This window comes from Rattus rattus, chromosome 8 (genome assembly GCF_011064425.1).
Source record: "Rattus rattus isolate New Zealand chromosome 8, Rrattus_CSIRO_v1, whole genome shotgun sequence".
Lineage (NCBI taxonomy): Eukaryota > Metazoa > Chordata > Mammalia > Rodentia > Muridae > Rattus > Rattus rattus.
The window spans coordinates 48,619,932-48,634,853 of NC_046161.1; the positions used below are offsets into that span (position 1 = coordinate 48,619,932).

Genomic DNA, 14,922 nt, shown 5'->3' on the forward strand with positions numbered 1-14,922 from the left:
TGGTGCTCCTGCTGGGCTGGGAGCAGTTATTTCTGCAGCAGCAATGATCCAGGCATTGGCCCACTTCCTTTACTCATGGTGCAGGCTGGCCCTGCAGGCAGTTAAGTTTCAGACACCTCGTGTACAATAAAGATAAATAAAAAGTAATTAAAATAGATTACATACGTTTTCTTTTTCTTTTTTTTTTTTTTTTTTTTTTTTTTTTTTTTTTTTTCGAGCTGGGGACCGAACCCAGGGCCTTGCGCTTCCTAGGTAAGCGCTCTACCACTGAGCTAAGTCCCCAGCCTCCTACATACGTTTTCTTAAAGGTAAAGAAGATAAATAATAAAGCAATCACTTAGCAGACCCCTCAGGGTGTCACTGAACGAGCTTGTCTCTGGCGGTGGGGGGACAGGATTCCTGTCCACTTGTTCAGGAACCAAGTGCCACTGAGGACAAGGGGGCTGAAGGACTAAGCTCTTACCCACAGGAAGCATGGAAGCTGAAAGGGGTGGGGGATGGGTGGGGTGGGCTGCCCACCCACCTCCATGCTGGGATAGAAGAGCTGTGCCTAGAGAGTACCGGGATCTACGGGGTTTGTAGGTAGAGGACGCAGGTGAGCAGGGGACCATGGTTATCTGTGATCTGAGTCACTGACAGAGGAACCTCGGGCTCAGGTTTCCTCCCTGCCATCTGGTCAGTACTCAGGGTGCAGCTTACCAAGGAAACAAGCTGCTGCCAGGTAGGGAAGGAGGGGGGCGGACCAACAGAGGCAGGGTCTGTCAGGCTAGCTCTGCCACTGACCTGCTGGGCATTGCTGGGTCGTCTTTGCTCCTTAGCATCTCTGGACCTCCCTGAGATGTGAGCAGAGGAGAAGGGCTGGCCTGACAGGGCTGCAAGGGTCAGTAAGGTGGGCCTCTGCTGGGAGTGACACCCAGAAACAAGACAGGAAACTGCTCAGGCAGGGTGTCCAGATACCTGGAAGGTTCCTTCACCCACGAGGGGACCTGACGCTTGTTCTTTCCCTCGTGTGGAAATAAAAAGGCCAGGGCTGCCGAGACCCAGGGACCCTTGCCTAAGTGCCCTTCCTTCATTTTCCAGAGACGCCTCCAAAGGCCTGTCAGACCAGTCCCAACTCTTGGCCTGGTCTTGAGCCATCGTTTCCTAAGGGTAACCTTGCTGATCTCAGTAGAGACTGGTACATGGGGGTGGGGGGTGAAAGGGAGACACAGGACTGTGCTTTTGTCTCTGCATTTTGCCAGCCTGGAACATCCACCTGTGTCCTGTCCTCCCACCTCTTATCACTGATGGCCACCAGGCACCATGGCCAGGCACCAGGCATGGGTAGAGACATCTGAATTCTGTCCCAGTGGGGGCCAGTTACTGAGCCTATGACTCTACAGGCTTTGACTGACTTTAAGAGAGCATTGTTAGTGCTGGAGTGGCAAGGACTTGGGCCAGAACAGAAACATGGTGAGCCTCAGAGCACAAGCAGCCCAGAATCAGCGTGTACCAAGCTGGGGGGAGGGGGTCGAAGGCACACCAATAAAAGATTCCTATGGAGTTCCTACTAAAAGGAGGTCTTGTCCCAAGAACTCTGGAAGGTCAGGGTCAGCACCGGAAATCCTCACTGAGGACACATTCAGGATAGTTCCATTGTTCAGGTTCTGCACCTTTGACCACTGCCTCTGGATAGTGGAACCAGAACCCCAGAAAGGGAGACTCCAGAGGGCCAAACCTCGCTGAGGCCATAAGTCTCCCTCCAGTGCTGCGGATGTGGGAGGAGAGCTCAGGCCCTGAGATTGAATCTTGGGAAGTCTGACCCCCTAAGGGGTGAGAACGGGGTATCCTACGTCTACCCAAGTGACAAGGTAGAATGGTAGGCTGGAAGAGGAGCACTGTCCACACAGTGGTCAGGGGAGTGAAAAAAAAAAAACAAAAACAAAAACCACCAGCACAACTCTCTGAGGAGGCTGGACCAGGCTGTAGCCCCAGCCTGAGACATCGATCTCCAGGGAAACTGATCCTGAGACTTTGCTGGCTTTTAGTGACACCGGATAGCCTAGGTAGAGAGGGCCAGCAATGGCTGCAGGTTTCCTAGCATCCTGTAATAGCTGCTCACTGGTCTGAGACTGACAACACTGCAGTGTCTCCCGCTCAGGATCTCTGCCTTACATCACAAGGAGAGGGGCTGTCCTGGAGACCCTGGCAACAGCTCAGGCATGGTAGGCATGCCGTTGGCTTTTGGACGTCCCAGGAGTGACAGACATTGAAACCAGAGGATGATTAGAGCCCCTAGCTTAAAAGATGGAGATCCCTAAGGTCCTAAAAGACCCCACTCCTACCACAGCCTCAGCCCCAGAGAGATAGATAAGAACCCATACTTACTTGAGGATGTCCTTCTTATTGAAGAAAGTGCAGTCCTGTGGAGGGAATACACAAATGGTGTTCTCTTAGAGCACGTACAGCCATGGGGCCTCACCCAACAGCCCTGGACCCAAAGCAGAACATGCCTACTGCTCCTCCCCATTCCTTTCCAGAAGGGACAGCCAATTCTAGGTCCAGAAGATGCTTCCAGAAACTTTTGATCCACTGCCCTGCCAACTGGGCCCAGGACAGTGATGAGGAGGTGAGGTGGGGCTGGGTACTCAGCAAAGAGGAACACAAGTGGCCACAGTAGGTTTGAAGGCCAAGGGGGTACATGGTGGGAGAGTAGGGGGTAGCTACTAGACAATTCTAGAGACCACTGTAGAGAGGATCAACGGGGGCCTCGGCACATTACCTGAGGCCCTGAGAACACCAAGTCACGTGAGCAGGCAGTATAAAGTGGACATCCTAGTAGCCGTGGGCATCAGTCCTGAGTTTGGGAACTTATGATTCCAGGCATATGATCTTAGGTTGCAAGGACAAGGGATATCACACTGAGGGGGGCAGGAGAAAGATGGAGGGCCTGAGGTATGGGGGCAGAGCCCAGATGAGGGGAGTGAACTCTTTTTAAGGACCTTCTGGCTGGCTGAGGTACATCTGTTCATGGCCAAGAGTCTTAGGTAATGGTTACTATGTCAGGCTGAGGAGAGAGGACGTGAAAGCGGCCCAATGGGACTTCAAATGTCCACCAAAGCAGGGCTTTTCCATTTATCTCCTGCGGTCTAGCTCCTCTGCCTTTGCCCACTGTTGTGCATGAAGGAAGAAAGCCTCAGACTCTGCAGAGCCCAGAGCCCACAGGGCCTCCTGGGGCCTTATGCTAAGCAGAACTGCTCTGATGAGGGGGTTAAGGACACAGCCCAGGGTGCAGCAACAGCCAGGCTGGCTCTGGAAGACCTGGAGCTACTAGACACCAGGCTGGCAGGATTGGATTGCACATTGAGGTGGGCCAAAGAGGATGCCCACCATATGTGCACAATAGCTGGGGTTTTCCTTGCTGCCTCTGTGTAGGCAAAGAGGAAGATGTGTGCAATTTCCAGGTTCCCACGAGGCCTAGTGAATGTCTTTCCAGGCTACTTGCTGTCTACTGGATGAAGAGGAAGGACTCCATGAGGCTGTGCCCATCTCGGAAATTCAAGGGTTTCTCCTGGGGGACTCAACTTTGTTTCTGGTGATGTCTCCTCTGTAGTAGTCAGGAAAAGCTCAGGCTGGGAAGCAGCAGCCCCATCCTGAACCAATGCAGACAGAAAACTCCCTGCCTGACAGGGCCAAGAGGCAGGTAGGCTGAGGGCATATGGGCTGGTCCCTTGGCTGTTCTCAGACACCAAGATCAGGCAGCAAAGACAGCCTGGCAAAGCTTCCTAGGAACACCCTGCCTATCTAGAGGGCTAGCTCTGCCAGCTGAAGGAACCAAGTGGAAAGGGCCAGGGCTCTGCTAACTAACCAGTCACTAGTCCAGTCACAGAACTGGACTAGGGGAGAGAGAGTCTTGGCTCCAGTCTCCCTGTGCTCCTCCTACATATACCCAGAGTTCCTCCCACATATTCCCAGAGTTCCTCCTACATATTCCCTGAGTTCCTCCTACATATACAGATGCCTCAGGAGTGCGGCTACCAAAGCAATTTTCCCATGAATTCTGACTCATGTGTCCTGAGCACAACTAGACTCACCTTCTGGGCACTGCTCTTTAAGAAACGGTGCCTGAGTCATAGCAGCAGCCTCCTGGGAATATGGTAGAAATGTAGACTCTAAAACTCTAGGTATGTAGTTCCATTTTAAAAGCACTCCCAGTGTGCTGATTCCTACTAGCAAGAGAACATCTCCAGGGAAGTGTCCCCTGAGGAGCAGTTTAAAATACCTGGACACCTTGCCACCCCTCAGACCAATGAAATGGGAAGTTCCTACATCCTTCTGGGCATCAGTGGCCTTTAAAGCCACTCAGTCCTTCTAACCAGGCCTGTAATCCTAACTACTTAGAAGGCTAAGGAAGGAGGGTCACAAGTTCAAGACCTGCCATGACTACTGAGTGAGATACTGTCAAAGACTAGGCACGGAGATACACATCAAGGGTAATAGAGTGCCTAGCACATAGAAAGCTTTAGGTTCAATCCCCCAGAGCTCCCACTTCACCCCATCACTCAGTGATTCGAAAGTACAGCCCAGGCTGAGAACCACCTCACAGCCAGTACACAATTACCATGCATCTTGCGAGAGGGACTCTAAATTGCCAGTTTCATCTCATCTTTGGCACCACCCTGGTGCTATTTCCCTGTGTTACAGATGTGAAAACTGTGTCTGGGGGCGGGGGTAAGAGGGGTGTGGAGGGAGGGGCGCGGCTGGACTGGGAGAATTGGGGGTCAGGATTCTGGAAGCACCAAACAGGCCAGGCTGGGATCTTCTAGTTACTAGTAGAAGCCTAAAGGTAATTTCCAAAATTTAATTCTGCCTCCAATGTATGTGCCACCAATTCCCTGTCCTCTCCAGCACTTCCCTCCCCTCTCAATTCAAGAGCTCTATCTGGCGGCTGCTTCTTATCTAGTTGGCCTGCCTACAGCAGTGGTCAAGAGCCAAGCCACTCTCTGTGCCTATAAAGGAGACAGGGCTCCTCTCTGGCTCTGCCGGCACAGCCTGGGTATACCCCTACCCATCACCAAACAGCTGGAGGTCAGGTTCCAGCATGGCCTCAGTTGGTCCCCAGACAGTCTTGATTATTAAGAATTCCCACCACAGAAGTGAAACCTGGGCCCAGAAGAGAACATCAACTCATCAACTCCCAGTGTCAACTGCCCAACTACAACTTGAACCCAGGACTTCAGAATCCCTATATGGAGTTCTTTGTGGTTCTTGAACTGTATGATAGACGTGCTTGTCTTCCTTCCTTCCTTCCTTTTTCCTCACAAGCCTCTTCTGTGCCTAGAAAATGTTTCTCAGGAAGAGAGGGTACAGACAGCAACATTGCCAGGCAGGAACCATTCAGAGGAAGGACTGGAGAAGGATGTGTCACAGGCCCACTGTGTACTCCCAGGGTGAGATCAAGGAGCTCTTCCTGGAGATGTGAGACCTAGACAGCCTGCTGCTGAGGAGCAGAGACAACACCAGTTTGACCGGAAGCCCTGCAGGGTGCCTGGGGCTTGAAGTCAGAAATGAAGTTGGATGAGATGGCTAGGGGTTCAGAGCAGTTGTCGCCCTTACACAACACCTGAGTTCAATTCCCAATACCTGGATGGTGGTTTACAACCACATATAACTCAAGTCCCAGGGACCCAATGCCCTCTCTGGCCTCTATGGGCAACAGTCGCCTACAGGGTCACGTACATACATGAAAATACTCACCCATAAAATGAGTAAATCTGATTTCAAAACAGAGAGAGAAAGAAATGAAGTTGGAGACCAGCTGAACCCAGAGCAGGCCAGGATGAGCTGGAGAGAAGGTGGCCGTATCTGTTTTACAAAGTTCCTGCTAGAGCTGGGCACAGTGTTTATATCTGTTCATCCATCCAGGTCCAACGGATGGCTTCTTAGGGCTTCCTTCAGGGGCCTGGCTAGTGCAATCAATCCAACTATAGTGGGGTGTTTGCTATCTCTTGAAAGAAAGGTGAAGGAAGAAGGAAAGAGGACATGGGGGATGGAAGAAGGGAACGAAGAGAAGAGGGACAAAAGAGAAGACTACAGAACGCTGGCTAGAGTCAAGAACCCAAGGAGGGGAGGAAACTCCCATTAGTCCTCTGTCCTTGGAGGGCTCACCAGGGATACACTCTTGAGATGGATGAGGGGATCTCGAGGTGAGATGCAAAGTAGGCTGAGTCATACACAGGGCTTGTTCTCAATTTAAGACATGGGCTGAGGCAAAGAGCTGGAATGGCTGGAGCAATACAGTGGGCTCTGGGGAAGGCAGTGGTAGGCTCGTGAGGGGAAGAGGGAATGGGTGTGCCATGCACAAAAGTGGCCAGGGCAGTAGCCGAAACTTTGGGAACCTGCACGGATATCTGAGACCGGGGATTGAGGCATCTTGCCTCAGGGAGGGAAGACCATCAGACTGTGAAGTTTCAGGAAACCCAGAGTTGCTTGGAAAAGGGAATGTAACTCTGGGGCCCCCACCCAGCCCTGGTTGAGCATGCTAGAGAGCCAGAAGGAAAGAGATGTGGGGCTCTTGTGTTTCATGGCTCTCCTCTCCCTGGCAGGGTCTAGTTGGGCCCTGGCAAAAGATCAGAACTCAGCACTGGACTGGGTCTGACTAGTAACCCAATGTCAGGCTAGTCTGAGTGGGGATGCAGGCTCCCCACCTCCCCAGACCGCTCTTCTCTCCCGGGTCTGGGCTGTTGGCCTGCGTCTACCTCCACTTAAAACACCTCCTTCCAGAACTTTCTGGGCAAAAATCCAGACTTCCCAAGGCCCTATGCAAGCTCTGTCCTGTTCCTGAACCTTCCAAAAGCAAGAGTTATTGCCCTCCCTTGTCCACTAGGACTTTTCTCAATATATATTCTATCACTTGGGTGATACTGGAGGTAACCACTCCGTGCTAACTGAATATTCGAGAAGGTTGGAACACAAGTGACATAACACTCCAAACCAATCTGTTTAGAAGACACAAAGAAGACTCCACAACTGTACCTTGGAAGACAGGAGACATTACACGGTGAGCTAAGGCAGCTGAGCAAGACTCTGGGCCAGCCAGGAGAGAAGGTTTCCTCCTACACCTATAGAAAGTTTTCACGTGGCTGGGGGCTTTGAGATCACTGATACGGACAGCTAGCTCTGAACTTGGAAGAATCCGGGGTGAAAGGGCTGCCAGGATCACAAAGTAGGTTAAAGGATATGGGTATGTAGCCTCCTTCCTCCAGTTATAACAGATAAACAACACACCCCATCCTGTAAACTGCATTTGGGGCCTCTTGTCCTCCCCCTACTCCAAGACCTTTGTGGGATGGGGGTCATGCCCACTGAGTTGGAAAAAATGGTTAAGGTCCAGCCAGGGAGGGCAGGAAGAAGGTCAATAAGGAAGAGAAGGAGTGGGTGAGGCGCATCTGACAGAATACTCTAACGGGAATGCAATCCCGGGCCTGGGAAACTGAGGCTCATCAAGTCATCCGCCCAAGGTGACGCTGCGCGCTGAAGACAGCGGCAGAGTTTGAACCTCGGTGAGTCCGCTTTTGCGAGGCCTGGGAAAAGGACAGAAAGGAGGACTGCAGGGGCCGAGGCGCGCCGACTTCACCTGGTAGTTGTCCAGCTGCTCTTCTGTGAAGATGGTCTGCTTATTCCCCATGGTAACCGCGGTGGTATGGATGGCCGCGGCGTCGTCTCTCGCCCTTTCGATTGCTGCTTCCCATCGGCGGCTTCTGGAGCCCCGAGCCCCGCGCCCGCGGCCCTTGCCAGCCCGGGAGCGGGCAGCGTCGCCAGCCTAGGCTTGCCCGCTCCGCTTGGTCCCGCAGTTCAGTGGGAGGGGTGCAAGGGCTGGGGAGGCGAAGGCGGGGCCTGGGTCGGGGGCGTTCCTAAGGCGGGGGCGGGGCCGGAGGGGCGGGGTCGGAGGCGGATTGGGGCGGAGGCGCAGTCTGGGGGAAGGAGGCGGAGCCTTAGACCTGTCTAGAGCGATCCGGGAGGTGACTTCTCCCTGGGGACAGAGGCCTGCTCAGTCTGAGCTCTTGCAGCACACTGGGATGGCCAAGCGGTGTCCTCAGAAGGCCGCCTGACTCCTGGCCACTGTCTGTACCTCTGGTTTCAACTAGCACTCTGACAGGCAGCACCCAGGTCAATCCTGGTGTCTGTGAGCCAGAAAAGCCCATGGATTAGTGGACAAATCCTCCAGCCTCTGATCCCACTGAGAATGGGTGTGTTACTGAGCTTGCGCAGTCACAATCTACTTCCCACCAGACCCATCCTCAAAAAGCTAGTTTAAAAAGCCAGATTGAAAGTCAAAAACAGTAAAAGAAAATTTATTCAATGCGACCACATTGAATCCCCCAAATCTGACTCTGAGGTCTTAAATCGAGATCAGAGTTTAAAGAGAAGGCCAAGGATATGCTCATCTAAGCTGTCCTAGCCAAGATGGCCCTGACTGCCACTGACCCAACATCATTGTTTGCAGCCTTCTTCTAGGGAGTCAGAGGCAGGTGGAACTATGACCTATATAGGGAGTTCTAAGCTAGCCAGGTCTATCTATATATTAAGACATTGAAAAAAATAAAATAAAGGGGGGGGGGACAATTCCTTTCCAGGAGACAAGTTCCCCTCTTGCTAACCCATTTCCCTTCCCCCAGGATGAGATTTCTATGGAAATTCCCATCTCTTTGAGGGCCATTGTTTCAACAGTCTGATAGGTGGATAGAGAGATACAAGTGTCTCTTTAGAATGTCTGCCTTTCTGCCAGACTGGTTACAAGAGGATCTAGATTTGACCTGCTTTCTGCAACCTGTGCTTGCCTTGGGCAAGCACTCCTTTACCAGAGGAATGAGTCTGAGACACTGACCTCTCAAATCCTCTTGGAGGGCAGGAGATGGAGCCGCCATAGAATGCTCCCAAAATATTCAGGAGACCCTGGGCTCTGTCCCCAATAGGGAAAAGAAGAAATGGGGGGCGAAGTGAGGGTGGGGAGAGGTAGTGTAAAGACTGCAAGTCTGTCAAGCACCCAGAATGTGGGGGCATCTCAGGAGGAGGAAAGGTGTGCCTGGCTTCCTTTGCTACTTGAGAAGATCCAAAGAGCTTACTACATCCAGAGAAATCCCAGAATGTTTCCTAAGGGTTTTAATTAAATGCATCGTAAGGGAAATAAAACCCTTTTAGAGTGTCAGTCTGAATCTAAACACTAATTTGTCGTAAAAACAAATTTAGGTCAGACAAACATACAGATTTATTCACTATATAATCAACTGGGCACAGGAACCTTTATTAAAAAAAACCAAAGCCTCAGTCCAGATGTCCCAGCACAGGCACAGGCAGGCTGATCTCTGAGTTCAAGGTCACCCTGGTCTACAAAGTAAGTTCCAGGACAGCTAGAGCTACACAGAGAAACCCTGTCTCAAAAACAAAGCATAGATAGATAGATAGATAGATAGATAGATAGATAGATAGATAGATATAGAGATAGAGATATATAGAGAGAGACTTGATGGTTTTTTTGTTTTTTTGTTTTTTGTTTTTTATAATTGGCTATCTTCAGCCACCCTATCACGGTGACCACTGAAAAAAGCCCTCCCAGAAACATGGAAGTTCGGGAGTCCCGGCAACCCTGGGCCCATCAGTGGTCCTCGAGGAAGACTCCTAGCAGTGGGGTTGGTTGCCCTTACTGTCTATACTTGAGCCAACCAGACCGCATAAAACCTGAGTCAAAGGCTCTGGGTGGCCGTGCTGGAAGGCATCATGAGCTGCCAATGCTGAGATCAGCTACATGAGTGTGGTCCCGTGGTCTCCTGTAATCCCAGCACTCGAGACAGAGGCAGGAAGATCAGAAGTTCAAGGTTATCCTTAGCTACTCAGCTGATTCAGGCCAACCTGGAGTACATACGACCTTAATCTCAGAAAACAAAATATAGTAACTAAAAGTAACTAGCTGGGAAGTAGTGCAGTGGCAGAGAACTAGCCTAGCATGCGGGAGGACCTGGGTTCAGTCCCTAGCACCACCACAAAAGCAAACAAAACCTAAACACCAATATTGCCCAGTTTTGCCTGACTTATATCACTTTGGGGGCCATGATGTTCTACTCTTAAATTTTTTAAGATTTATTTTTATGTGCGTTACGTCTATGTGTCTGCCATGTTAATATGTAAAAACCAGTGGAGACCAGAAAAGGGTGTTAGATTCTCTGGACTGGAGTTACAGACAGCTATGAGCTGGCAGATATGAGTTCTTGGAAACCAAACTCAGGTTCTGTAAAAGAGCAGCAAGTGCTCTTACCAGCTGAGCCATCTCACGCTGCAGCCCCAAGTGCTGCTTCTTCTTTATCAATCCTTTACTTCTTTTAAAAATGTTTTAAAGATTTATTTATTATACATAAGTACATTGTAGCTGTCTTCAGACACACCAGAAGAAAGCATCAGATCTCATTACACAGGGTTGTGAGCCACCATGTGGTTGCTGGGATTTGAACTCAGATCTCTGGAGAGCAATCAGTGCTCTTAACCATTGAGCCATCTCTCCAGCCCCCATAATTATTATTTTTAAACTATGTGTATATGTGTGTGCTGTGGGTGTGCGCAATAAGTACAGTGCCTGAGGCGATCAGCACAGAGTATCAAGTCCACTGGAACTAGAGGTACAGGTAGTTTTGAGGGCCTGCTATGGCGGCTGGAACTGAGTTTGGGTCCTCTGGAAGCCATCTCTCCAGCCTCACACTCTTTTTCTTATAATTAAAGCTTGACTGGGAAGATATACATATATATATATATATATATATATATATATGCAGTCTGGGTTTTTGTTGCTGTAATCATTGAGACACGTTTCTACATAACAGGTTTCTTATTGTTTGGTGGTGGTTGTTCTAGGTATTTTTCTCTTTTCTTTTTCTTTTTAATAGAGCTTTGCCGTGTAGACCAGGCTAGCTCTGAGCTCACAGCCCTCCTACCTCAGCCTGTTGAGTTCTGGAATTACAGATGTGAGCCCCCTAGTCCCTACTGCTGGTGTGAGTGGGAAAGGAGAATGTCATCAGCACTTCCAAGGGAAGCTGCATGCTTAGAAGACCCTGACTGCTCTGAGAAGATAGCACAACTAGTGACCATGCATATACATACATACATACATACACACATACACATATATACACACACGCAATACATATATACACATGCATATATACACACATACACATACATGCATACATACACACACATTTACATACATACACATACATGTGTACATATATACATACACGCATACATACATGCACATGCATACACATACATACATGCATACATACATGCATATGTACATATATACATACACGCATACATACATACATGGAGCTAAAGGGTCCCTTCAAATCTTGTTTAAAGTCTATTAGTAGCTTCAGCTGAACTTTTCAAGGATTTCTTCCTACTTAGTTTGGTGGCAAACACTGGAGGAAGTATAGCTAAATAGTGTAGTGATTGGTACCATATATTCTAAATACCAATCTATTTATTATGTATTGGTTATATACACATATACATAATTTCTTACATTCTCCTCTCCAACTGTAATAGCACTTCTACTCTTGGGAACAATACTTCAGGTGGCTTGATGGAAGCCATGCACCGGTCTATGGACAGATGGACAGTCAGAGAACACAGACTGCAAAATCCCTTGAGCCTGAGGAACGGACAAGGGAAACACTATAATGGTGTTCACTTGAAGTTTTCCCTTCCCTTTTGTTCCCTGCCATCCTCCTTGGTGAAGAGGTTTGTGGGGATCCTAGTCACCCGCCAAAAGATGCTTCTGCCCTTCTCTTCAGATCCTGCTTAGACCTGTCCATTTCTCATCCTGTCAAGACTGTCTCTTCCCCAATTCTCTAGCTGTATGCCACTCATCGGGAAGCCACAGATCAAGCATACTACCCTGCAGCCTGTGAGAATAGAATAAAGGCTTGATGGCTGGGAGTGTAGCCATGTGGTGGAAACCATATTTCTACTGTAAAAATGTAAAGGCACAGGAAAATGCACACACACACACACACACACACACACACACACACACACACACACACACCCCAAAACAAACTAATTAGGAGGATTTGGGGTGGGATTGTGGGGAAGCCAGGACATCTCCTCCCAGTCATTCCTCTAACCTTTACTTGTGCCTGCCCGCTCCAGCTGTCGCTGTCTTTCAAGCTTCAGCTATTTTATGTGATTCGCTCCGTATTGTTCCTCTCCTCTGCTCAAGTCTCTGTGGACATGCTCGTCTTGTAAGATTTCAGCCAGTGAGGTGGCTCAGTACATAAAAGTACTTACTACAAGCATGACAACCTGAGTTTGATCTCCAGATAATCGTGATGGGAGGAGAGTGTGAATTCCCAAAAGTTGTCCTCTGACCTCCACACATGACACACACACAGTAATAACAAGCAAAAACAATTTAAAAAGAGGGCCAGCAACACGGCTCAGTGGGTAAAGGCGCTAAGCTGAATGACTTGAGTTCGATCCCCAAGACCCAAGTGGTGGGAGGACACCAACTCCTGAAAGTTATTTTTTGACCTCGACTTGTGTCATGGCACATATAGACACATAGACACACACATAAATAATAAATAAATCTTTTAATAAATAATAAAAGCTACTAATAAAACTGAACACAGAGAATGTAATAATTGATAATGTTTAAAAATAATGAATAAGAAAATAAAATGTAGTCAGGTACGTGGTTTTTGTGTCCATATTTCAGCTCTCAGAAGCTGAGGCAGGAGGATTGAGCTTGAGATCAGCCTAGGTGACATAATGAGATCTTGTCTCAAACAGAGCAAAACAAGTGAGACTTGGTGGCACACACCTGTAATATTTTACTTAGAATACAGAAGCCGGAGGATTGCTACAAGGCTCATGTGAGCCTAATTTCAATAAGAAAACCCTATATCACAGAACCAAACCAGGGCCAGTGAGAGAGCTCACACAGCCAAGCCTGACCGACCAGACCTGGAATCCACACGGTAAAAAAAGAGAAGCCACTCTGCGAAGTTACTCTGAGCTCAGCATATCATCTTGGCGCACATGCTTCACCCCACCCTCTAAGCTCACGAGTGGTCGTATGCACAAAATAATGTGGTTTGCAAAAAAAAAAAAAGTGTTAAAAAAGAAACCATATCCGTGAGTCAGAGGAGGTGGAGAAGGCTCTGAAGGGAGAGACCCTTCCCTGCTTGGGGACTTCATGCCTTTGTCTCACTGTAATCATAGCTCAGAAAAGCTCCTCATGTCCCCTGAGCATCGAAGATGGAGCTCAATATAAGAAGAACCTTCCCAAGTGAGGAAGTTTACATCTCACTTAGAAAGGGGAATAAAATAGTCATAAGAGGCAGACGGAGAGGGGATTGGGAGAGAGAGGGATACGGAGGGGAATGGGGGAGTTCAGGATCAGGTGTGGGGAAGGACAGGAAAGATGACCAGGTAACCGTGAAAATGAATGGAAATCTGCAACTGATGGTGGGGGGGATCTCCAGGATGTGACAGAGACCTGGGATAAGAAAGGCACTCGAGGATCAATGGGGGTGACCTTTGCTGTGACTCACTACACTGGGGAGATGGAACCTAAAGAGGCTACCTCTTGTAGCCACGGAGGAACCCCAATGGAGCCATAGAGACACCAACCCACGGACAAAACTTTCAACCCCAAATGTATCCTGTCTACTAGAAATGCAGGCGATGGGGATGGAACGGAGACTGAGGGAATGGCCAACCAATAACCGGCCCAACCTGAGACCCACCCCATGGGTAAGCAGCAATCCCTGACACTATTACTGATACTGCGTGAGGTTTGCCAACAAGTGTATGTTGTCCTCTGAGAGGCTCCACTCAGCAGCTGACTCAGGCAGATACAGACACCCACAGCCAAACAGTTGCTAGGGCTTGGGATTCTTGTGGAAGAATAGGAGAAAGGATCGTGGGTCCCAAAAGTATAGGAACTCGGCAAGAAGACCAACACGGTCAACTCACCTGGACCCCTGGGCTCTCAGAGTCTGAACCACCAACCAAAGAACATACACAGGCTGGACCTAGGCCTCCCTGCACATATGTAGCAGATGTGCAGCTTGGTCTTCATGTAGGTCAATTGGAGTGGGTTGACTGTACATAGGATATGTTCTTCTAACTGGGCTGCCTAGTCCGGCCTCAGTGGGAGAGGAAACCCTAGCATCACAGACTTGAAGTGCCACTGTGCAATAGCGATGCGTGTGTGTGTGTGTGTGTGTGTGTGTGTGTGTGTGTGTGTGTGTGTGTGTGTGTGTGTGTGTGTGTGGGGGACAAGGGGAGGGTCACCCACTCAGAGGAGAAGGGGAGGAGGATATGGGGGAAGATTGTTTGAGGGGGTGACCAGCAGGTGGGGCAGTGAGCAGGCTATGAAGTAAATAAGTAAAAAATTAAATTAAATTAAAAATAAAAAAAAAGTCCTTCAAGGTGTGCCTTGTTTCTTAGGCTCTTGATTCTAAATCACGAGGGAAGTTGTACCCCTAAGTTTCTGATTGGTTGCTGAGGTTGCAGGCATCTGATGAGTTCCTAGTTGCTGCTGGACCACACCTGAACCTCTGCTCGGGCTCAGGCTGTGGCTTGTTAAGGGCTTCATGAGGGTTTGTAGCTTTTCCTAACTGGTTGGGGCTTTATTCTGTCAGCCCCTGGTGAGTGCAGCAGACAGGCCACCCTAGAGAACTGGAGGTTACTGGAGTGTTGCAGTCAGGAGCTGTGGGGTGGTCAGGAAGCAGTGAAGCAGCCCAGGGAACTACTGAGCAGTCTTCAAAGGCCACCTGCCCCTCTTGCATGCAATGTAGACAAAGGAGACCTTAGCTGTGGGAGAGAAGTGGGGTCTGTCCTCTAGGACCCAGGGGACCTGAAGATGTGCATCAGGCAGGC

At 49.4% G+C, this 14,922-nt stretch overlaps 1 protein-coding gene across 2 annotated transcripts in view; it reads right to left on the reverse strand.

Moving 5' to 3' along the window:
* Nucleotides 1–7,853, reverse strand: part of Cib2 (calcium and integrin binding family member 2) — a 16,775-nt gene extending 8,922 nt beyond the window's left edge. Inside the window, exons 1-2 of one of the 2 annotated variants that reach the window (XM_032910256.1) lie at nt 7,616–7,853; nt 2,368–2,402 (exon numbers count right to left, since the gene is read on the reverse strand). In XM_032910256.1, the coding sequence (XP_032766147.1) occupies nt 2,368–2,402; nt 7,616–7,666 (86 nt within the window). In that variant the 5' untranslated portion in view covers nt 7,667–7,853. The remainder of the gene's footprint in view (nt 1–2,367; nt 2,403–7,615) is intronic. The other variant, XM_032910257.1, reaches the window with a different exon arrangement.
* Between the last annotated feature and the right edge of the window lie 7,069 nt (nt 7,854–14,922).